We start from the raw sequence: 24,765 nt of genomic DNA, 5'->3' as shown, positions 1-24,765 counted from the left end.
GACTTATGCAATGTGATTTATTGGTTTTGATTTGTATGTTTGGATATTTCCACTACAGGGAGTGGGTTAAGCAAGCTCCATCCATCCATTTTCTGAGAGTATTAATCTGCCTGAGATTACTAATAAGGGATCCCTGCTATCGGGTCAGTATATCAAAATATTACTTCCTTCTTAGAGAAGAGATTGCTAATAAGCAGCATGCATATAATAATCTAGGGGCTTGTTTATAAAAATGTGTGCATTTTTACAGACACAAACTTATTACATGTTTGTACCTATATTTCTTCATATGAAGATACAAGTGAGCTGCAAGCAAACATTCCAAGAGTCAACCGCTGCTGTTCTTAGATAATTTACTCAGTTTCTCGTGTTTACTATGTAGTATGCATTGCTGCTAAGCCTRGCAAAGAACCTGTGAATCTGTGTAACAGAGAGCTTGGTCATTGCTCTGGTCAAGATTGCTTAATTGACTTGATTTCTTGGCATTAATGTATAAATTTTCTATAATGTATGAATTGAASGAAACTTAAAACTACCTGTTCTTCCTGGAAACCTTATACTTTGAACTACAACTTCATAGTTTTAATTGTATTCTGGCTATTATATTTGCTATTCATAAGATTAACTCTCACATATCTCAAATATGAAGATATTTGTCTTTATGAATTTATTTAGCAGGTACTCTGAGGCTTGTATCTATATTCCAATTTCTAAACCTTAAAATTTCAACCCTATGTTTTTATATAAGTAATAAAATTCATGTAAGTAGTTCTAAACTTAAAGGTGCTGAGCATCTCCAGAAGCTGTTGACTTTGACTACTGTTTTTTCAACTCTCATAAGAAATGAGACATTTATCTTCATATGTTCTCTCATTCCTGTTTTCTGTATTCTTAAGTTGTTCGTCCATTTATTTATTTTTTTTTTTTAGGAAATGCTCCACAGTTTGGGTGGTGTGGAAAGTCTAGCTCAGGTAAAAGTCCTATTAGTACCTTCGCCCATCGTGTTGCATGCAAAAAGCTGTGTACATGTAAGCTTACTTTATAGGTATGTTCTGTTTGCAGTTGGGCAGGTAGTGTGTTTATTTTTTCACCAGGGTACAAAGCAACTGTCCATGTAATCTAGCAGGGGTTAACTCTTAGCTTTTAGTTGGGAGGGTTAAAAGATGCCCACTGAAGTGGCAAAAGGTTTAGGACAGGTCAAYGTTTGGGTGACTCAAAAGAAAGGGAACTGTAGACTTTTGAAGGAAAGATGAGTGAAGTCACCTTGAGCTTCAGCAAATGACTTCCCAAGGGGACTCTAGAGTGATAGAACTGCTTAACAGGCTGAGATGTGGGAGCTGCAGCATCTTTGTATTACGCTCGCTGTTGTATTGTTATTGCTCTGTGTTAATATTGCTCTGCTCTTGTTGTCCACCTGACAGCAAGATTTAGCATCACTTGGATATGTCTGAGATTGGCACTAACCATTGGTAGTTTTCCTCCCAGAAAAGTAGAATTTACAAAAATAAATGTATCTTTCCAGAATGTAATCATTGTTCATGAATATCTATGGCATCACTCTTACTTCAGGGAACTAATAACGTGCTATCAATTCTTTGGTCTGGCAGTCACCAGTCTGAAACATCCATAGAGCTGCAGCTGTTAAAGAYTGTTTCCTTCTGATGGATGTGGCTGCCGTATGAATTGTTTGGTGTATTCCACTCCTATGCCACTGAATGCTTAGCTGTGCCTCTTGAGGGATTGCACAGTGGGGTTGTACAGTGGCCTCCTGAGATGTTGGCAACAGCTGCAAACGCAGTCCTCTGCAACAGGAACCAAGTCAGAGAACTGATTATCWTTTTTTTTGCATATGTGTTGCTGGCAGAATTCAAAAATCATCAGTAGTAATTTTAATGATTTCTGAACTTTGGGAGAAGTTAATCTCTTTTTATCTTTCAAAGTGAGATAAAATGAAGTGCTAAAGGGAATTCTTGCATTCCAAAACTCACTTTGAAAAATGTTAAGGTTGAGACTTTCAAAATTCCCTCAGAAATTTGAATAGTAGCAGTAAGTCTAGTGTGAATTGTTCATCTAAATTTTCTTGCCAAATCTGAACATATCTCAGTCTAAGGTCCTTCATTAGACTATTATATACAATACAGAAAACATCTTTTTGGTATCACAATTTCATATAAAAACCATGACATATAAAAAAAACTTCATTTTAAAGTGTTTTGTAGAAAACGCTAATAAAATTATAGTGGTGAACCTAGCCACAGCAGTAAGTTTCAGGAATAACTGGGTAAACTGTACAGTATTGTGAAGCAGGTGCACCACCTGCAGGCTGTTTCTGTGCAATAACAATTAGATTTATGATTTATTTTTTTTTCTCTAATAGTATCCTTTTTTTTTTTAACCTATAGTATATGGAAACAGTAGCAAATGACTATCTTGAGTATGGAGAACAGCAGCATAATGTGGACAAATTGGTCAACATGACATGTAAGTGTTACAGCTATTATCTTGCAAGTCCCCATAGACCTTTGTAGCAAAGATTGTATGTGAGGCTTTAAAAAATGTTTGAAATGCTTCAGAAGGTCAAAAGTAAGATATCACTAGATTCTATGTAGACATCATCACACAAGCATAAAGGGAACCCAAACAGCTGTGGGCTAGCAACATCCTGTTTTCCTGAGTATTAATATCTCTTCCTAAAAAATTTGTTACTTCCTTGTATATCAAAATAACAGGATAAAGTGAACCAGAAAGAACTTATCCTTATTTTTAATTTCTTTTTTTTTTTTTTTTTTGGTAAAATGAAAAATGTTCACTGATGAAGACACAATTTATGTGATTTCTTCTGTTTCATAGATATTTTTCAAAAGATTGCTGCTGCTAAAGATAAAAGAAAAAGGGTTATAGTGAGTGGAGCACATAAAGTAAGTGCTTTATAAAATTGCTACTTATAACCTACTAGCTACTTAACTGAATTCTTTATGCTTTTCAAATTTGGGACTATGTTTCTTACAATGTCAAACTTGCTGTTAAGTAAGACAATGTAAGTTCTGCATTTTACTGGTGTGAATTACTATCATAAAATCATTTTGTGTGTGTGTGTTAAATTGGCCTGGTGCCTGCTTACTGGTGCTTTGAGGTAATTAAGTCTTAAGTGTCTTGGCTAGACTTGCTCCTATAAAAGCGGTAGTTGTGCGTACACTGTACCAAACTACATATTACTTCCTASCAATTTACATTATCGTATCTTCTGTGATTATTCCCTTAAGCAGCTTGAGGTTACTGTGAGTGTAAGGACACACACTTGCCATATTTGAAGGCCAATTTGTGGCCAAATTGTGGAACAACTGAGATTGAAAACAGTAGTGTCTGGTTATTCTATTATATTGCAGTAAAAAAATCAGCAATTGTGATGAGATAGCATTTAAAGATATTCTTTTAAAATGCAGACAATTCTGAGTGCCACTGTATAATCTAAATCATTATTGGAGTACGTGTAGTGTTTAACATCACATACAGTTTAAATATAGGCTGAAAATTAATTTTTAACTTCAAGGGCCCTTGATTTAAAGTTCTAAAGTGTTTCACATCARGAAAGAATTTAAAATGGTATCCTAAGCTGGGCTTTAACAGGCATGAGAGATGCTAGCCAGAGTTTGAAAAGAGAGATCCTTCCTCGTCCTAAGACTCAGTATATTCTGAGATTTTATGTGTAAGTTTAAGTGTATTTTAAGAGCACCTTAAGTGTATTTAATACTTTTAGCATATTTTGTGAGGATTCAGAGTCTTTATTTTGTAAAATATTGACTTTTCAATTTAAAAAAAAAAAGATTTTGAGTCATAACAGAAAAGCATATAGTTTATATTCACTTATCTTGTTTTATGTTTTGTTTTCCAGACTTTAGTAAGTTTGTTAGCTGCCAGAGACAGCAATGTGCTTTTGGGGGCCCTCCTTGCTCTAACAAGCCTGGCGGAAAGGTAAGTTCCATTTAACATGCTGTTGTTCCCAGTAAGCATTTTAATCTTATCTCTTRGTACACTATTAAAACTGTTGTTTATGAGGCAGACACTTATTTTCAAAATGAGGCCGTGTTCTGCAGATACCTATGAAGTGTACTTAAATTTACACTGCAGCAGTAAAAATGAGAAGTTAAAAAGCTTTCACAAGCTACCAAGTACAGACTTAGGTCCTTAACGTAGCTTTCACACTCATGTGAAGAACTCTGCAAGACTGCAGTCATATAATCTCTTTGTAGTCCCTGCAGAGGCTTTTATAATCCTTTCTTACTTCTCTGTGTATAAAAAATTTATGTCCTGTACTGGAATATGACAGTGCCTCAAAATAACCAGCAGGAAGTTTATTCATTGTAGTAAATAAAGAGTGGATACAGCCAAATACATGGGTATGTGCCCTCTCTTCACTAATGGCTGCTTTAAATTACATTATAATATATAGTTCTGGTGTGGGGAAGAAAAGGAAAAGAAAGATACAATATCTTTAATTCTTAAGGGTTTTTTAGAAGAAATACTCCTTGTCCTACATTATATTTTTGCTTCTAGACTTTTAAAACAATTATTTCTTTTAAGTGAAACAATTTTAGGAAAATCAGGAAACTGAAGCGCATATCTCTTTCATTCAATTTCATTTTTAAAAAAATATTTCAGGATTAATTTGAATTACGCCTATGTTTTTAACTTGCATTTGATTCTATCCSTAGAATTTTATTTTTTACATTTGGACAGGACAAAAAGATATCTGGAGTACATTAAGAATATTTATACAAATTACGTTTGATTATTTTAAAAAAAGTCTTATTTACTTAATTTCTTAATTTCTAATATCAAGCAAAGTAAATATACTTGTGTTTTACACATTTACTGTTTGGTACAGGGAAAACTGGAAATTGTGGCAGTATCAGTTTTTGACCGAACATATTTTTGTAATTTTAAATGTTCCTGTGCTCAATATGGTATCATTATTTAAGTCTCAAGAAAAAAATAATTAGTCAAAGAATGCATAAGGAGGGAGGCTGAAGGGTGTGGTTTTTTATTTATATAATTTAATTTGACATAAATGCCCCAAATAATCAATTTGTAGTCCAGTATGTAGGGAGAAGATAAGTGAGCTCATCATTGTTGAAAACTTGCTGGTGATATTACGTGAATACGATTTACTTTCTAAAAGGTGAGATTTTGCTTATAGATTCATTCAGTTGTTTTTTTTTTAATTTTTATTTAGGGATATGATGATTTAGATGAATTAGRTAACATGCTATTTTATTCCAGGTAAAGTTCTAAAACTCTCTGTTTTCAGTCAGGTATCGATAGAGCAAAATCTCTTCCAGGAGGCTGTCTCCTGCGTGCCTGGTGAAGGCCTRCAGTTCACATAGATGGTAAAGCTACCTCTGAGTGGCAGCAGCTGCGTTTCTTGAAGCTTCTCCTCTTTGCTCCCAGCAGAGCACCTGGGTTGAGCTCTCACACATCCTGGGATGCACAATGGAAATGAGTAAAAGGCATCAGACGCAGCTGCTTTAGTTTCTAGCAGAAGCCGCACATCCTCTTGCTCAGAAGCTCAGAAAGGCTCCTTCAGTCCTGTCTGCATTTGCATAAGAATCCACGAACTTAATATTTCACTTACCCTATCACATTTAACATTTTTAGAGAGTATTAATTCTTTGCTTATTAATTTTACATGTGATTAGAAATAAAGCAATTAAAAATGCCCAAAGATGTTATTTATATTCTGCATTTTAAATTATTTAGATCGTTTTAAAACTATAATGTTGTTTAAAAAAGAGGAATTTGAAACCAGAGAAAAAGCTGGTGAATTCACTGCTAGGTAAGGACAGAAGTTCAGATGGTTTCATCTGGTTTGATATGGTTTATCAAACATATATACAGCTTTTTGGCCCCAAATGAGAGCCATAATTTTTCTGATACATGCACACTAATAACAGAGAGTGGAGCTGATAAAAATTCTGTATAAACTTTTTTTGTGATATGTCAAATCCCTTTTGTAAACATAACATTCCATAATATTAATACCATACTGGAGAATAACCTAAATTGCTTATGCAGTTATTATAATTACACAGTAGCACTGTACAATTTTACACAGTGGTACTGGTCACTGTTGGTTTGGCTGCATATTGTGACATTCATACTCAATAGAAAATAGAAGTTTTCTTTAACCTCTCCTTTTATAGGAGATGTCTGTTCTCTCTCAAACATTTGCTATGTTTTTTCTCCCCTCTGTTAAATGGCATTTCAAGTGAATGAGGCAGAAATTTCTTGCTGATTTTTCAGGCTCACGGCAGAGCTGTTACGACTCCTCTGTGCAGAGTCACAAGTCAAAGAACAAATAAAAATGTATGAAGGAATTCCGATCCTGCTGAGTTTGCTCCATTCTGATCATGTCAAGCTTCTGTGGAGTATAGTTTGGATTCTGGTACAGGTTTGTGAAGATCCTGAGACAAGTGTGGAAATCCGAGTTTGGGGTGGAATCAAGCAGCTCCTTCATATATTACAAGGGTAGGTTTTCAGTCTTCAACATTATGGCAGTTTATGTCCTCAACAACCTGTTTCATATATTAAGGTACATCTGACCAAGCCACATCTTATAAAACAGCTTCTTTCTTCTGCTGTTTGTGATGACTGCAGAAATTAAAAAGCTATACAAAACATAATGAATAGGAAGTTTTTCTTTTCCAGTTATGCATATTTCATTGCTCTGTTAAATTGCATTTTTTATATTTTCACTGTATAAATAAAACCAGGAATAGATTTGAAATGCTGTTATTGTCTACTTAGCTTCCCTAATATTCTGACACCTTTTTGGTAAACTAGAATTGTGGGTAAAATTGATGGACACTTTAAAGTACTTTCTGCTTAAATGTTTGTTTGCTTTTTTGAAGCATAGTACCTAATCCGGTGAAAAGATAAGCACCCAGATTTTAAGAATGTAAGAATTGGTTAACAAAGGTACATTAAGCCAATTTTTAGATTGCCATTTTTAAATTAAATTTAATTTAATTTTCCTCAGCAAGAGAAATCTTGTTTCTGATCGCTCTTCAATTGGAAGTTTATCTAGTGCGAATGCAGAAGGGAGAATCCAGCATCTTAATTTCTCAGAAGATTTGAGTCCTAAAGAGGTAGAAGAAAATGCTTTTTCTCTTAAGGCAGGTAGGTTTTTAAACCCTAGTCCTTGGTTATGTGTTCACCTCCACCTGCACAAAGGGATTCAAAATATTTCAAAGTTGGAATAATAATTAATAACACCTGCTTCGRAGAGTGGGAGCATCAAATAAGCTGTGTTTATGTCTAGATGTGCAGTCCCAGTACATATTTTCAGAAAGTATCCTATTTTTTTTTAAGAAAGAAGCACAGAGTAATGTATTTAGTTCATGGGAATCATATACATTTATTTCACCAATAAAACACRTCAAGCATTTTTTTCCTTTTAAACTTTGTTTTTATCCTGAGTTTATTTTTATTGGCTTGTATCATACCCTCTATATAAATTGCTATGCTAGACCACTCCTGAACTGATTATGGTGGAGCACCTTGAAAGTGGCATTTCAAAGGCTGGCTTTGGGTGAGATCAGTAGCCTCCTTCAGCAGCTGTGGAGAGATTAGAGCCGTATCACAACAGCAAGTCAGTATTGCCATTCGGAAATGCTCTCTGGAGAACTGTCACTCCCTKTGGAAGGACTATGCAAATGATCCTTGCTGGGATTATATTAACTTTGGCAATGTCCCCTTGAAAATTATAACATAATAGGCAACAGTCTGGTTTTGAATACACTATCTATTATATCTGAGGAGCGTGGAATGTGAAATAAATAACACTGGTATATGGCGTAGAGAATATGGTCCCCTTGCAGAAACATTGCCCCCACGGAGTTACTCTGGGTTACTTTTGCCTGCTTTCTCTAAGGACTCCTACATAAGTCACTGGAGTGTAAGCACTGAACCTRCAGAGATCTTTTGTGATTTTGACAGTGTTTGTGTTTTTATCCACATTAATATTTTTGTGCATCTAGTGGTTTGAATTACATCTGATCTTTTCAATTCTAGCTTGTTGTGCTGCAATTACTGAACTGGTGCTCAATGATACCAATGCTTACCAAGTCATACAGGTGAGAAGGCTTCAGTTAAGTAAGGCATCATTGTTTATAATCTTACCATATCTTGATTATTCTCTTGAGCAAGGAAGCAACCTATATTTGTAGGAATTGACTATTTTTTTTTTGTTATTGGTCAGTATCATTCAATTAACAAACAAAATGAATTTCAAAGGGATTGGATATATCTTTATATGACTTCATGTCTCTTTTTAGGCACACACACTCAGACTGACAGAGATCAACGTATGTGCCTGGTTGTTAGAATGAACCACTTTACTCAAACACCTACTATATTTTGATTGAAATCTCTCACCATATTTTTGCCATATTCAAAATAGAATAGTAGATCAGAGTAAACATGGAATTTGCTGGAAAACACAGTTTCAATTTTTATGTAGTTTATTAAAACAGACTTTGAGCAACTTAATGTTGGCATGTCAGGCAAGCTATTTACCTTTTTTTCCTCGGGACTTGATATTTCTAAAATAATGTCCTAGCATTCCACCCCCAGAAGTGCAGCCCTAGAGCACAGTATAAAATGCAGCATTTAAATTGTCTAGAATCAATGGTTCTGAAAATGGTTCATAAAAAATCCTGTTAAGGTTTTCATGCATAGCTAAAGACATAACTATTGAGGACACTAGTACCAGCTAAAATCTATAGTCACTTCTGTTACACTAAATGATAGGCCAAGATTCTTAATCCATGTGTTAGCTTAAAACCCTGCTAGAGCTGTTCCTAAATCAAATCAAGGGAATGGAGAGTCTTAAATCTGATAAGCAGAGGAGTTGACATATATTTCAAAAGAACTGGTCAAGAAGAAAGGAAGGGAAGTAGGTCTAGAAAAAAAWTTTCTGTGTAGTTTAAGCATTAAAATTAATTAAGGCGTATCAATTTTGACAACTTTTTGTCTGCATATGAGTTGATTTTATCCAAATAAAATAGCACTTATTTAAATTGGATGTATTTTGAAAGCAGAACTCTAGGGAAATTAAGGAACTAATGTAGAATACGAACATAATTTCAAGTACATTTATTTCAACAGCAGTTCCACCCCTCAACAGTCTGTTTCATTTCCCACTCCTTTCTGCTTATGCAACTTTTTGAGAGCTGCCGGGAGAATATGATCAAGGAACTCACATAGGACTATTTTTATCAATCAGATAGAGGAAGAAGAATTGCAGCTCTTTTGTTTATGAGTTCAAGCTTATAGAGAAAGTCAAGCTTTGTTTCTCTGAAGGTTTATCTCAGTGGCAAAGGGCTCTGTTCAAACAGTTGAGAACTGTTTGCTTTCGCTGTAGCTGCTTCTTCCTGTGCATCCTGCACCTCCATCAGGAATTGCAGCCTGAGTAGCAGAGTGTGCAAAAATGAATGTGCATTTCTGGCACTGCTTTACAGTCTGAAACCTGGGTTCAAATCTACTTTCATGAACAGCTTAAGCAAATATGTCAGGAACTGCACCAAAGGACGTGCAGAGYGGAAACCAAACCCCTTCAGTTCTCCAGTTAGTCTCTATCAGGGAGCTCTACCAGGGAGATACCTGAGAGCAGTACTGCGACCAAATACACCAGTGAATCCACCAACACAAAGTGTTCTCTCTATTAATGGAGGACATAAGCATGGTTACAGGAAAATGGAAGCTGAAATGCAGTGTGTATTCTAATATATTTGAAGTAATGCTAGTTTTTATTTGTAGTTTCTGTGCAAAGAAGTGCTATTATTACTGACCTTTCTCTTTCCCTTTCAGGCAAATGGAATACATACAATAGCAAAGCTGATTTTGCCAAACAAAGAAAGTAGTGCTGAGAAAGCTAATTTATTACAGGTAACTTCCTTTAACATTGTTGCACGATGAAAGCCCAAAATAGTCCCTGAGATTTATTTTTATGATTTAAAATTTTATTTGAAATAGCGATAAGCCATGCAAAGGAAGGGAAGGGGAAGTCAGGGGAAGTCCAGGTGGCCCAGGAACTAAGAATTAAAYTGTGACTCAACTGAGGGATCAACTTAAAATGCAAATTATCAGTAGTTGTGGATTATCTGTTAGCCTCYGTGAAAGGTCATTGGTGTCCCACTAAGCTCTAGAGAAGGAGTTGTCTGTGATTCAGGGACATCTGTGACACAGCTGCTGCTGCCCTGGCTGCCCCTCTATGTGGCTCTGGTATCAGTTACTCATTGTGCATACATACTGTATGTAAGATCATCAYGCCTTAACTGAAGCATGTCATAGGTGTTAATATTTTACATCACATTGTTACTGTGAGAGAGACAACCATTATTCCCATTAAAGAAAGTCACCCGTCTCCTTGTTAATCTCTTATTGTGTTGTCTCCTTATAGACGGAGTCCTATACTAAGAACTATGTACAGTCTCTAAAAAGAAAAAAAAGAACCTTTCAAGGTAGCATCTTTGACCAAATGTGRCCAGGTTGTTCTGCACAGCTAAGTTGCTCTTGCTGGGATTCTCAGGGGGATGTTGGACAAAGAAGCTCGCCCTGTTTCTCYTTTGTTGGATGTTTGTTTTGGACTGAAAAGGATCTTGCTCTGAAAAAGAGAGAGCTTCTTGGCAGCATTAACAATCCAGTCCTTTCCTGTAACATTTCAAGTATTCAGCTTCCTTCAAAAATAGTATTTGACCTTGGTTTTCTTCATTTAATGTGTTTTCCACATGCTGAAAAAAGTATTTTTGACTTGGGGACCAATTCTGCACTACTAGAGCACAGTTATGGTTGCCTAAATAAGGAYTTTTGAATTGGACTTCGGTAGCATTTTAGTCACTGGTGTAATAAAGTAGATTTACATAATGTTAAAGGCACTTACCATTTTATACTGTTTTAGATATCAGTAGCATATTTCTCTTTGATTTGCTTCATATTGTCATCTTTGTTTGGTTAACCGTATTGTATAGCAGATTAAGTAAATGACTGTCAGTACAGAGAATTTAACATGAGTTACATAAAAGCAGACATATTAACTGCCTGCTGGGGGCTATTTTAAAATTAAGTTTTCTTCTGTGGTAAACATATAGAAACTGAGGTGTACTTCATGTGTATGGAGGAATTTGTGTAACTGAGATAAAAAAAGAAAAAAACCAAAACAGTATAACAATCTTCCTTTCTTCCTTTCTTCCTTTCTTCCTTTCTTCCTTTCTTCCTTTCTTCCTTTCTTCCTTTCTTCCTTTCTTCCTTTCTTTCTTCCTTTCTTTTTCCTTCTGTTGGAACTTCCAGTGCTCTAGACTTCATTTTCGGGGGGAGGGGGAAAAAAGCCCTAAATCTAAAATTCAGTTTTACTGCATCATTACAAACTCACTGGTAACACTTGCCCTGTTTCAGTACTGGACAACTAAGCAGGTCTCAAATCTTGAGCTATCTGCAAGTGAAAAACACAATGAAGACTTATATGTGCCTTGGCACCTAGCAGTGCTATCAAAATAGTCACCCATATTTTTTTCCAAGTGGGTCTGCCTACTTTTGAAATACAGTGGGAACGTATGCCAATCACATGAAGTCAAAGTATATTTACTTTAGCTTTCTTGAGATTAATTTATGAGGTAATCTACTGACTCATTTCAATACAAAGATTACAGAGGTGGTTTTTATCAGAAGCTTTTTAATTTGTATATATTTGTCATTAATACAATTTTTCCYTTACTGTAGTGCTATGCTTTCAGAGCCTTGAGATTCCTCTTCAGTATGGAAAGAAACAGACATCTCTTCAGAAGGTAAGTTAGCAAGACGTTTTGTACAGCTGCCTTTGGGTGGCTTACAAATTATCACTCCAATCATAAGAACATACTTTTTAAATGTCATCATTTCTTTTCAGCAAAAAGAATAAATAATCTGTCCAGTCCAGTCTCCAGTGGCACCTTCCTGCCCCATAAATCCTATTGTAAAACGTGTTGAGGGAAGATGTCTGCTGGAGATAAACCTTACTTTCATCCTAGAGATTAGCAAAGCAGTATCAGGTGTGAATTACAGACCTGGGGCTGGCGAGGAGCTGGGAGGAGTGCATTTACTCTCTCCTCACTCCTCCACTCTTTCAGATAGGAAGGACCAGGCATCAAGCAGAGATACYTAGGACTATTCCTGAAAGGTTGGTTCAGTAAGGAGAAATTATCTTTCACCAGCTACCCGTTTGCCATCATTCTACAACGATGTAGAAAGTTTTACTGGATAGAATATAAAAGATGTTCTTTGATGTGTGGATTTAGGATAGCTACAGATCATACTGTCTATGGGTTCTGGCCGTTGGTAGTGTTTCTCTARTGATTTATTTTCCATCATAAATTGCTAGAATTCTAAATATGTCTTTTGTCTTTTAAAAATGTGGAATTTGTCAACTTTTTCGAGTGGAGGGCCCCCAGCTTGTAATGAATGTCAGGGGCTAGTGTCAAGCACTGGAAAATGAATGCCTGCTTTGCTGTCTCTCATATTTTCTTCATCTGCCTTACTTTTCAATATTTCCACTACTGCTGTAGATTAATAGCTTTTGTGAACATGTCTCTAAAATATATCAAAATGTTAAATCTTTGTAGACTTTTCCCTACTGACTTGTTTGAAATCTTCATCGATATTGGACATTATGTTCGTGATATCAGTGCTTATGAAGAGCTAGTATCAAAGTTAAATTTATTAAAGGTAAGTAAAAAGTTTCATAGAGTCAGGCGGAAATATTTTTTGCACATAAATATTTTATATTTATCATTTAATTTATGACCAGGGTGATGAATTGAAGCAAATTGCTGAAAGCATTGAGAACATCAATCAGAATAAGGCACCTACAAAACACATAGGCAATTATGCAATTTTAGAACACCTTGGCAGTGGAGCTTTTGGAAATGTATATAAGGTAAACTTCCCTTTTGATGCTAACTATACATTTTGGGGGAAGCTTCACAAAGAGGGTCTATGAACTGTTTAAAGTACTGACTGCCTTCCTCTGAATTTCATCAAGGGAAAGCAGGGGTTGAAAAACCTTTTTCACATCCGGGCTTGTTGCTTCCAGTTCTGCACTTCTTTTTGTTCGTAGTGTTTACTGTGATTTTTGACATCTCTGTGTAAAATTGATCCTTATCTCTCTTAGATATATTGAATGCTACTTTTGCTTTCTTTCAATTACTTGCRATGAACAGAAGTGCTATTTATTGAAAGTTTAACAAATCTCTAGAAACACAGAAGTTCAGACATGTTTAATCTGAAATCCAACATTAAGGGTTGATAATGCTCCTTGAAACACTGCAGAGAGTTTAGCAGGTTACTGCTAACTTTACAGTGTTAGGGTGCAGTTCTTATAGTTAGTCACATCATACATACAGAAAAAAGAACAAACACAAACTTTTAATTTTTGTGAGGGAGGCTTAGACTCAGAGAACTAATCCATAATAATATCCTTTTGTCCTCATCCTATATTAATTCTACGGGGTTTTTATCTTCTTCTTAGGTTAGAAAACATAATGGACAAAATCTTCTAGCAATGAAAGAAGTCAATTTACACAATCCAGCGTTTGGAAAGGACAAAAAAGACAGAGACAGTAATGTAAAGAGCATCGTCTCTGAATTAACCATCATTAAAGAGCAGGTATGTCCCATGGACTCTAGTTCTGTGTATGGGCATCCTCCTGTTAGCCTTATCCTTGTGAGCCCTGGTGTAACAGGGCTTCCAGCTGCTGTTAGTGGTTTTGTCTGATCAGTGCAATATTGGCTCCTTGTGCCTGAAAGTTGTCAATATTGCATAAATTCCTGCTGTGATATAAACAACAGTGCTCATACTCATTACTGGAGGTATTGACTTTTTCTACTCGAAGTATTCAAACTTTTTTTTAAAAGATYTCAGTAATTTAGGGTGGCAGTTGAAATCTAACGAGTCTCTGTTCCAATTAAGTATTCTTGACTTTAACATACAGTGAGAAAATAGACAACAACAGCAAAAAAACACCTTTATGAGGGTCAGCACTTGGATGCAGATGTATCTGCCTGTTTACAGACTGTTGTGGTTATTAAGAGGAGAGTGGATAGCAACCATGCTGGTTTCTCTTCTGCTTGTCCKAAGGGTAGCTGGGAAAGGTCTCTTGCACTGCAGTTCATAGACAACTTTGTGAAACTCTTGTTACCTGTTTGCTGTACAAACAGGAGGAAGAAATCCTTATTAATCCTTATTAAGAAATCTAAAAGATGTTGTTACATCATAATTATTTCCTTCCAATGCCTAGCTAAACATTAGAAATTATGTGCCATCAGTCTAACRATCCTGAACATCTACATTTCTTTCCTTGTTGTAGCTTTATCATCCAAATATTGTACGCTATCATAGAACCTTCTTGGAAAGTAAGTATAAATGCAGAGAATTACCATACTGTACCCAGTGAAGAAACAGAAATATGTAACAAGTACTTACAGTTGGAAAGGAATATGTCTGATTTGAGCAGTAAGTGCTAATATTTTCTGAGCACTTTTGTTTACTGATCTATTACAGATCAGACATACTTATATTAACTTGGAAAAAAATGAGAAATACTGTTATATCTATATCACTAAAAGTAGATGCAATGTAAGCACATAGGAAATGTGGTCCTCATCCTGTAGAATTATGAATCTGAAATTCACAATTRGAATGCTGAGCAGGCTGGTAGATGGAATGAAATAGGTTGCTCAGTCATGTTGTCTTTTTAATGAAGTGGAAGCAACCGACATCTGCCCACTGAGTAGTTATGGGACAGTGACTTCCTTACAGCTGCCTTGAYAGAAATGTATATGGAGGAAAAAACRGAATAACAAWGGGGAGTACCTAARGTTAAAATACATTTGCTTGTACAAATATATTTTTTTTTAAGTAAAACCAAAAAAGCTACATCTTCTGTATAAATATGTTTCTACACTATTTTCTTTTTTGTGTAGATGACRGGTTGTACATAGTGATGGAGCTCATAGAGGGGGTGCCATTGGGAGAACACTTTCATTCTTTGAAGGAAAAGCAACAGCACTTTACAGAAGAAAGAATATGGAATATATTTATCCAAGTAAGCGTCGGTGTGTTTTTCATTGAGACTTTCCTACAGGTAGTTAGTAGTGTCATTTATGTTTCTCAGGCTAATAATAACCAACAAAGTAATGCTTATTATGTCACTAATACAAGATATAAAGAAAAATGCATTTGCCTTTATTTAGGTTGCAGTAAAGAATCTCTTTTTTTTTTTTTTTTGTTTTTAAGCTTTGCCTCGCTCTTCGTTATTTGCATAAAGAGAAAAGGATTGTTCACCGAGATCTTACTCCAAACAATATCATGCTGGGGGATAAGGACAAAGTTACAATTAGTAAGTAAAGCTCCTTTATTTGAAGAGAATTGCCCGTCATATATCTGAGGAGCACCTCTCTACTGCAACTCGTAGGAGGTTTCAGACTCACGTGCATTGGYCGTTGTGCCTGAAATGAGTGAATTGTTTCATGATTGTACTGTTCTGTAAAACAGTCATTAATGCAGATTTAGTGTTCGTTGCCACCAGGGACCAGCATCCATAGCTATATTTTTTGCAGGTAAGGATATTAAATATGACTGAAGAAATGATTTAGCTATAAAAGAAATTAATCTATCACAATGCTTCAGGGCCTGCTTATATTTAAATCAATAAGAATACTGAGATAACCAGATTAGGCACCATGTCTAAGCAAATGCTAATGAACATACAAAGTGAAATGGGTATCCATTCTAATCCAGTTTGCCCATGCAAATGTAAATACCCATCAGTTGTTCTCGTTGTTCAATTGAGGTGTAGGGGGGTATGTCTTTAATCCTGTGGCAGTCAATAGCCTCGACCTGTATTTCTGTATTCTCTACTGGGTGCAGCAGTCTGATGTTTTATTTTGGTATCATCTTTGACTGAATTAATACAGTCTAGAATATGCAGCAAGCTCAACAGGCAATTCAGAGGCTGTAGTTTTTAATTTCCATGCACATCTACTACATTCTTATTACTTATGCTACTGAACAAAATAAATAATTTGAGGATTGTAACCTCTCTGCGTCTTTGAAAATAAAAGGGAAAGGCAGAAATAGAAGCTCACCCAACCACAAAACGCTACGTTATAGTAGACCAATGTATTTGGCTGCTGCCATTTTCAAGTAGATACTTATACCTGATGATACACACATTTAAATTCATTATTAAATCATATGAGCTGAAAAGCTCTAATTYATAACAATATTAAAATTTTGAGAAATTATGACTCAGTGTCCCTGAATGGTAAAAATTAATACTGAGAATGTTATTGTATGTAGTGTTGGCATTTTATACCAACATGTAGCCACTGGGCGGCAGTCTTGCCTTGATTTAGCTCCTTTGCCTTACTGCTGGTCCAATTTACTAAATTGCCATTGAAAAGTATTGTATTTTCGTCAAAGATTTACAGATATTTAGGAAAACTGGAAGAACTGAAACTTGTTGTGACGATTTCTAGGCTCATTGATTAGACACTCTTGTGGTATTTAAACATAATTATTTTATATAGGAATTTAAATAGTAATAGCATAGTAAACTTAAGGAATTTCCAGAGGGAGTTGAAGATCTTTTACCTATTGCTTCTCAATTTGACTGGCTGTGTTGGTTTGCAGCCTTAATGAAAGTAAAAATAACTTCTGTTCTTTCTAATGGTAGTAAATGTATATGGTATTGGTGCATGCTGTAGTATCATGCTTGATTCATACAATGAATCCATACCACAGACTGGATCATTTACAGTGTTAACCTTTAGATCACACAGTATTTAAGGAGAAGGTTGGCAAATTATCGATCATTTGACAAGTTCAAATGGTTTCATAGGAAGTTTTATGTAAAAAGGTCTGATGGAAATGAGAGCATCTGCCCCCAAATTAAGAAATCTTAAATTTTGGCTCTATAGTGAATTTAACCCTTTTTTAAGTTTTTAACTTTTTAATAGTTTTTTTTTAACTTTTTCAAGTTTTGTACAATAAAAGGTTCTGCTCCACAAATCAACTCAGAACTGTAACTCTGTGTTTGCTCACCCCAATTTGCCCCAATATTAAGAAATTTTAAATCTTGGCTCTGTAGTGAATTTAACCTTTCACATTTTATAAGATAAAAGCTTCTGCTCCACAAATCTACTTGGAACTGTAATTCTGTGCAGAGTCATCATAAAGAGACAAAATTSAATTTTCTGGAGACTTTCAAATCCCAAAATGGTGCGCAAATTATCTCTAACTGCAGTAATACTGTTGTGGTGTTAGCAGTGAAGCAGTGTTGTGTGACAGGCTAATTAAGAATTGTCTCTCTTCAAACTATTTGGCTTTGAGGGAATAAAGCTTGAAAGTTTGTATGAGTGTAATGCTCCTTTTTTTTTTTTTTTTTTATTTTCCTCTTCCTTATGCAGTCTTTCTGGAAATAGTACTTTTGTAAACTTTTGTGGGGAGAATCTGCTCACTGACCATATAATTCAATTAAGCTAATTCCTCTGTAACCAAAATCCTTCAAATATGTTGTTTCTATTAGAACTGCAATGGCCCAGGTTTGGAAYTCGCATAGATTTTGACTAAAAGAAGAAAAGAATACTGAGGAATAAATTGGAGCAAAGTGCTTCTGTAGACTTTCATTCTATACTGAGCGTGGTTATGGAGCAGCCCAACAACAATGCGCTTTAGAAAAGTTCTGGGATCCTCAGTATTTCCCACTGTGCATGTGGGAAGAACTGAGCCACTTCTGTTCCAAGTCTTATAAAGGTCTCTCATAAAGATTCTGAATTTATGTTTGTTGAAGAGGAAAGGAATGTTTAGTATGGGAAATATTTCTACCTTGCTGTGGGCACAGGAAAAAAAAAATTAGACCTACTGCAGAAATGTGCTTAAGTTCTTCAAGTCATGGAGAAAATGCTGCCTACAGAGGAGGCCCTTGCAGAGCGATTCCAGCAGAACTTAATGGGCTAGGACGTAGTGGGAAAGCTCAGTGAAGGCAAGAGTTCCAACGGGCAGATGACTCTGCATTCCAGATAACTACATTTTGTAGAGATGGTCTCTGAACATGCCTGCGGTAGCTTTCCTGCAAAAAGACAACCTGAGGTAGCAATAGGGAGAGCTTCTGAATCTGTGTGTTCACAGTGTGTTTTTTTTTTTTTTAAATCTTGAATGACACTATTCTTGTTGAGTCTTTGTTTCTTCGCTTATTTTAAGTCGTAAGACCAGGAGGCTAAAACCAGATTCATTTTCATGTGTCAATTATAATACTTCCATGTTTCTTATGATGTCTTTTACCCATGGGAATTGAATCTGCCTCACCTCAAACTTTTCTGAGCTCTTTTAAGCTCAGGAAAACAAACATTTGCAATCTGCTCATAGCCATATTAATGGTGATAAAAGATCTCTGTTTCTGATTGTAGACATGCAGTTGTTGTGTTATCTGTTTTTACTGCAGCTGTATCTTACTGCATCTGTGTTTTGTTTCTAACACAGGCTACTTCTGTCTAAAGTTTCATAGTTGCATGTGTCCGTAGGGCAAATTGCAAGACTCTGTACATCATTTTTCCCCAATGCCTTCTAATTTCAACAAGATACAGAGCTTGATGGTCAAAGAAGGTTTTATGGAACTACTTTGAGACCTTTCAGATCTGCTATCAAGGAGATCTGGRAAGAGTTTCATATGCTTTCATGGAGGATGTGCTCTGTTTATGTTTTAGTGCAAATAATGCAATTAGCAGAGGGGATCTGTATGCAACTGAAACCAAGGATTATTGTATGGCAGCGGAATACTGATGATGGGACAAATCACCTCTCCCATATACTTCTAATCATAGAAGGCAGTCACAAAGTGACAGAACAGTAAAGCAAAGGAGGCTTGAAAGTTCATGTAGTTGGCAAATCTTGGAGGAAAGCCACACGTTAACTCTGAAATTTAGAATTGGTTGTTGTGTGTGCTTTTTAAAAGACTTCTTGTCTTATTCTGTGCCAGACACAGAATAACACAAGTGTCTGGTGATGTCTAGTGATATAACTACTCTGTTGTGCATTAGTCATTACTTTGCAGTGTCACTTACAGCAATGCTGTTTTTGCAGGTCATATAACCAGTCTTCAGTATCAGGATCACTGCCCTTGATAAAAAGATTCAAGGAAATGCTTATAGTACTTAATTTTCAAAGCTTTCTGAAGAGTTTGAGTGGAGCTTTCCATCCTTTTGTTTAATCTTATATAGTAAATTGAGCATTCTGGAAACTATTGATAACTTAATGCACAATCATGTATTTCTTCACAAATTACAGTTCTAAGTGGGGAACAGTTCCTGGTATAGGAACATACAAACATAATATGTATGTGATATAGATTGTCTAGGAAGGTGTATTTGGGAACAATGATCCTGTCTTGCTAAATTTCATATGCCTGGAATAGTCATAAATATGATGATGACTTACAAATTTTACTCAAGAAATGCGCCACAAGATATTTTACATTATAAAAAGCTGATCTGCAACTTTTTCAGCCCTTTGAAGTAAGATGAGATGAAAAATAATATTTTAAGATAAATGAACTTGAATAACAGGCTACTAACTAGAACTGTAGGGACATCCATCCCTAAATTTCTCAAGCATTAGGAACTGAATTTATGTATTCTTAATACTCTCTTTTTAAAATATTAGTTATATGAAGAGCTCAAAAGCAGTGAATTTAGAACGATTTATTCAAATTAGGGAAAGTATCAACACTGCAAAAATCTCAGGTCATGTTGTGAATATTATCCCCTCAGGTGAACTGCCTGAAGAGTCTAACTCAAGGGCAAGAGGGAGACTTTTCACACATCCTGTTAATTTAACATTCTTTCTACCTGTGCTTTCCAAGAACTACAGCAATAAAAGCAATACAGCACTACAAAGAAGAACTACAGTCCCAAAGAAAAAATAATCTGTGGCCAGGATGCCTAGATTAAAGTTTCTTATCAAAGTCTTTCTCGAGTAAGACAACTACTACTTTTCAGACCTTTGAGCCTCGCACAAAGCAAGAACCAGCAGAAACTATTTTTTTCTTACCTGTGTTTAGTTCTGATCCACAGCTGCTTTGATGAGTAGAAGCATTTTGAACTAAACTTCATACACTACCTCACCTCAAAGCAATTGGGGTGAGAATGCTGTGATGGGTGTTGCCTTACTTGCCTAACAGGATTAGGACAGTTAGGATACTGTCTAGATCCACATAGACAAGGAACCTTGAAATATTTTAACCCACTCAAATCTTACCATTTCTATTATGGCATTAAAATGCAATGTGTTATTAACAGTTCTTTAACTGAATACAGCAATTTTTCTCTTGCTCTCTGCATTTAGATTTAGTAAAGTGCAATATTATAGCTGCATTGTTGTATTGAGACAGCTGTACAGCACTGATCTATGGAACTCGAGATTGTTTTAATGAAGATTAGATAAAAAAAAAAAATCTATAAAGATGTATGTGACTTAATTATGTGAAAGAGGTAACCTGAGAAGTGCACAAAAGGCAGTTAACATCATTTCATGATAATCTGATTTTACAGTTTTTGTCATAAATTAAGACTTAGATTCTCCATTATTACTTAACAAGTACAATCTTCTAACGTGAACTTTTCTGATGTTCAACCTCCCATACTCCTCAAAAATAAATTTTGGAGAAGTCCATGCTTCACATAAGTTTATCATAATTTGAAATAAAGCTACATAATTATTTTTTCCATTAATTTGGGTATAAGATCACTACTTGTTGATACTTTATTACTGTCATATAGTTGATTGGGAAATATTAATAGAAATCTGCAATTGGTCATATAGTTTGGATTAAAAGCAACAGRTATGTGCTTATATTTTTAAATGTCATGACTGCTTAAAACATATTTCATTGATTAATGTGGAAATAGGCAGATAGGCATTACTGCATGCTTTAAAAGATTTTTTTTTTTTAAAAAGAATGCTTGTCAACTGTTGTGAACCTGCATTAAGTATCAGTTATTTAATTGTTAGGGTAGTTATTGTTATTTATATATAAATATAAACCATTCCTCGCTTTCTTTTCTTTTCTTTTTTTTTTTTTTGTAGCTGACTTCGGTCTTGCAAAGCAAAAGCAAGAAAACAATAAACTCGCATCAGTTGTTGGAACCATTCTATATTCCTGGTAAGAGTAAACCACAATATTTAATTGCTTCCATCTTTCATGGTTATTTTTCTTAGAACAGACCTTACAAAAGGTACAAGGTAGAAGTAAATGCACAGCTACTCTGTAGTAGTTCCTTCTTTTTGTATATGGATAGTTACTGTTCATTAGACTGACACAAAATGAAACATCTTCTGTTCTAGAGTAACTTATTTATCTATCCATACCCTTAAAGAGAAAAAAGCATTTTCAAGCTATAAAAAGATATATATATATAAATAGAATTTGATTTTAATGGCTTTTAATTTAAATGTGGCTAAACTGATTGGTTACATTATACGTATGAAYGAGTTACATTCTGAAAAATATTTGAAATAGGTGTTTGTGACTTCTAGGCGGAGATCAGTGGCCATTTGATTTTAATGATTGAACTGTAGAACTATTTTCTGTTGTTTAAAATTTGCAAACAAAAGCTGTGGGAAAGCATCACACACTTTTTTTTTTTTTTTTTTTTTTTTTGCAATTTAAGCTTAGTGAATGTGTGAATGAGAAATCTAAAATTTTGCCTTAGTTGATATACTGTTCAGTCTGAGCTAAACTTCCTTTGGCATCCCATTTGTTTGCAAGCTGAAATGTTAAGTTGCCATACTGATACAGCTGCCTAAACTTCAAAAAGATTCCGGCACGCTTGGAAAAGAAGCATTTCCCATCCAAAAGGTTCACTTCCAAATGGAAACAGTGCATATAATTATACACGTTGGATTATCTCAAAATGAACTAAATGTGAGCAGGACAGAGTAATAAGATCTTTGTGTTTCATGATGCATAAATAGCAGCCATCAGAGATTGCTGTATTGTGGGAGCCCTGATGGACAGCAAGTTAAACACAGCAGTGTGTCCTTGTGTCCAAGAAGGCCGCTGATGTTCYGAGGTGCGTTGTGGCCAATGCCATGGGAGAGCGTGGCCAGGAGCTCAAGAGAGGCTGTAGAGCAGGTGGGACCAGACGTGTTTCAGCGGGGCCCAGCAGCAGCCAACAGTCACAAACTGAGACACGGGAAGTTCCATCTGAACACGAGGGAAAACCTCTCGACYGTGAGGGTGACAGAGCTGCCCAAAGAGGTTGTGGAGTCTCCTTCTCTGGAGATCTTCAAAACCTGCCTGGATGAGATGCTGTACAACGTGCTCTTGTTGGAGCCGAAGGGGTTGGACTACATTATCTGCAGAGGTCCCTGCGGTGTCTGCAGGTTCCTCATCTAGGAATGCACATCTAGCCAGAGCAGCAGTATTAGTTCCTGCAGGAGAAAAGGAAAGGGGAGCGAGAGCTGAAAGACAACATTGTCAGATTAGAGTGGCAAAAATGGCTTTCTGCTGAATCAAAAGGTAATAGTTACGGGTAGGATGAAATGCAACCTACTCTTCTTGGAGCCCACAACATAGTACAGAAACAAAATAATAAGTGAAACCTGCCTATTGTTTAGATTTGGATATATGGCATTATGCAGAGTGGTTCAGGTGCCAGGAAAGACATGTCACTGTGTAATAAACATCTTTGTATTTAGGGTTGATTAGTAAGAGCAAGTAATGAATCAATCTGCTAGTGCAGTTCAGAAACTGCGTCATTATAAAATTATAGCAGTATTATGTTTTATGTTTAGAGAGGAGCTTATACAATTCCTCTTTGTAATTGTGATTTTAAATCTACTTCTTACTAATACATAATTCTAATATAAAAGTGATTCAATTCCTTTTAATTGGTTAGATCCTTGAGTTAGGAAGTCTAGCAGTGTGCATGTTTGGAAGGCAAAATGTATTAAATGGATGTGTTTATGTTTAATGCACTAAACATTGAGGATCTGGCTGYTTTAAGGGAATACTGGTGAGTTCTGAAGGTTTTTCCTAGCCCCATAAGTCACCAAAAACAATGTGCCCAAAATTAGCAGTGACCAAGTCTTTATAATCCAGCTGCATGAAGGCCCTCCTGGAAGAAATGGCAAATCCTAAGTGCATGTAAAGAACAATGTTTTCTTTCATGTAAACCTGCCATTTCTTTGTTTCACACACAGAAAATTCTGGGTTATGAAGGAGACCTAGGAACACTGGACCAAGAGATCTAAGGATAAGTTAGCTGAGCCATGGTTATGATAACTGTTTTTGTAAAGGCTGAGAGAGCTGGGCCTGTTCAGCCTGGAGAAGAGAAGGCTTGGGGGGGGACCTGATCAGTGTCTATAAATACCTCAAGGGAGGCAGTGAGGAGGAGGGGGCGGCCTCTTTTCAGTGGTGGCCACTGACAGAACTAGAGGAAATGGCCACAAGCTGAGGCACCAAAAGTTCCACAGGAACTTAAGGAGACACTTCTTGACAGTGAGGGTGACAGAGCCCTGGCACAGGCTGCCCAGAGAGGTTGTGGAGTCTCCTTCTCTGGAGATCTTTAAAACCAGCTTGGACGCARCMCTGTGACACGTGCTCTAGGAGACCCGGCGTGTGCAGGGGGTTGGACTAGATGATCTCTGGAGGTCCCTTCCAACCTTGAGCATTCTATGATTCTAATTGTGTATGTATACAGAAATTTTTAGAAAAAAACTTCAGGGAATGATATAAGTGTTGATGCTGAAACTGAATAGAGAACCCTATTGCAGTTCCTTGAAAACTTTTACTAATTTGAAAAGCTATTGGAAAAATTGTGAGAAAGAGCAGATCCCTCAGGTATCATATAGAATCATCTAAGGGTGACTTGTGGTGTTTGGAGTGTTAACTTGATCTGTCTACAGCATCATTGTTTGCTCCTAAAGTGATAGATAATGGATGGGTAGAACAATATTATGTAAGATTTAAGTTTTCTTCTGTTAGAGATGAGATTTTATCTCTTTGCGGGATTTTGAGAAACTCTTCTCTGTTTCCTGGTAATTACAGTCAATATTTTCCCTTGTGTCCCTCATCAGTCCTGCAGCAGAGGAGAAAATATCCCTTAATCTTCATTTGTGTCCACTGAGCACCCAGTCAGCTACCCAAATTTCAGTTCTAGTATTGATCACTGCTTCTAGTTGTACTGCCATCTCTTGTAAGAGCATTGCACAACTCACTATCGTGACAGGATTTTATGATCTGTGTAGGGKTTTTTTTAATTATTACTATTGTTCATTCTGTTGGCAGATATGGTAACATTTCACTTATTTAAAGCCTTTTCCTGTTGCAAAGGGTAATTAAAGATGTGAGCGTATGTTGTACTTAGTTCTAACTATTTAATTTTTAGGCTGCTTTATGATGCTGTGTAATCATGCTGATTGCTAGTTTTTCATGTAATTTCCTTTTTCAGAAATAACATTTAAACCATTTCACCAATTTCAACCAGGTTTTGAGGGTTTAGGTTCTTTAAATGCTTGTGGAAATTTGGTAATGGATGGTGTGTAGAGAACTAGGTTTCTCAGTGAGAAAAAAGCCTGAGCCTAGCTATAAAGTTACCTTCCAAATAAGCCACAATACATGATATCATCTGATAGTACTATTCAGTGTGAGGATTTGCTGCCTTGCCTAGAAAATT

The 24,765-nt window shown here is 35.9% G+C and overlaps 1 protein-coding gene across 1 annotated transcript in view; it reads left to right on the top strand.

Annotated features, from left to right (window-relative positions):
- NEK10 (NIMA related kinase 10) overlaps positions 1–24,765 on the top strand; it is a 79,978-nt gene that overhangs the window by 7,299 nt on the left and 47,914 nt on the right. Inside the window, exons 6-23 of the mRNA XM_026045563.1 lie at positions 59–143; positions 930–971; positions 2,403–2,481; positions 2,851–2,918; positions 3,893–3,972; positions 5,093–5,179; positions 6,301–6,525; positions 7,037–7,176; positions 8,071–8,132; positions 9,868–9,945; positions 11,776–11,840; positions 12,654–12,756; positions 12,839–12,967; positions 13,559–13,696; positions 14,397–14,442; positions 15,013–15,134; positions 15,326–15,428; positions 21,173–21,248. Coding sequence (XP_025901348.1) covers positions 59–143; positions 930–971; positions 2,403–2,481; positions 2,851–2,918; positions 3,893–3,972; positions 5,093–5,179; positions 6,301–6,525; positions 7,037–7,176; positions 8,071–8,132; positions 9,868–9,945; positions 11,776–11,840; positions 12,654–12,756; positions 12,839–12,967; positions 13,559–13,696; positions 14,397–14,442; positions 15,013–15,134; positions 15,326–15,428; positions 21,173–21,248 — 1,728 coding nt within the window. The remainder of the gene's footprint in view (positions 1–58; positions 144–929; positions 972–2,402; positions 2,482–2,850; positions 2,919–3,892; positions 3,973–5,092; positions 5,180–6,300; positions 6,526–7,036; positions 7,177–8,070; positions 8,133–9,867; positions 9,946–11,775; positions 11,841–12,653; positions 12,757–12,838; positions 12,968–13,558; positions 13,697–14,396; positions 14,443–15,012; positions 15,135–15,325; positions 15,429–21,172; positions 21,249–24,765) is intronic.

Source organism: Nothoprocta perdicaria, unplaced genomic scaffold, assembly GCF_003342845.1.
Source record: "Nothoprocta perdicaria isolate Ctin4 unplaced genomic scaffold, notPer1 scaffold_40, whole genome shotgun sequence".
In the NCBI taxonomy this organism is placed as follows: Eukaryota; Metazoa; Chordata; class Aves; order Tinamiformes; family Tinamidae; genus Nothoprocta; species Nothoprocta perdicaria.
This window is presented reverse-complemented; position numbering and strand designations above follow the sequence as displayed.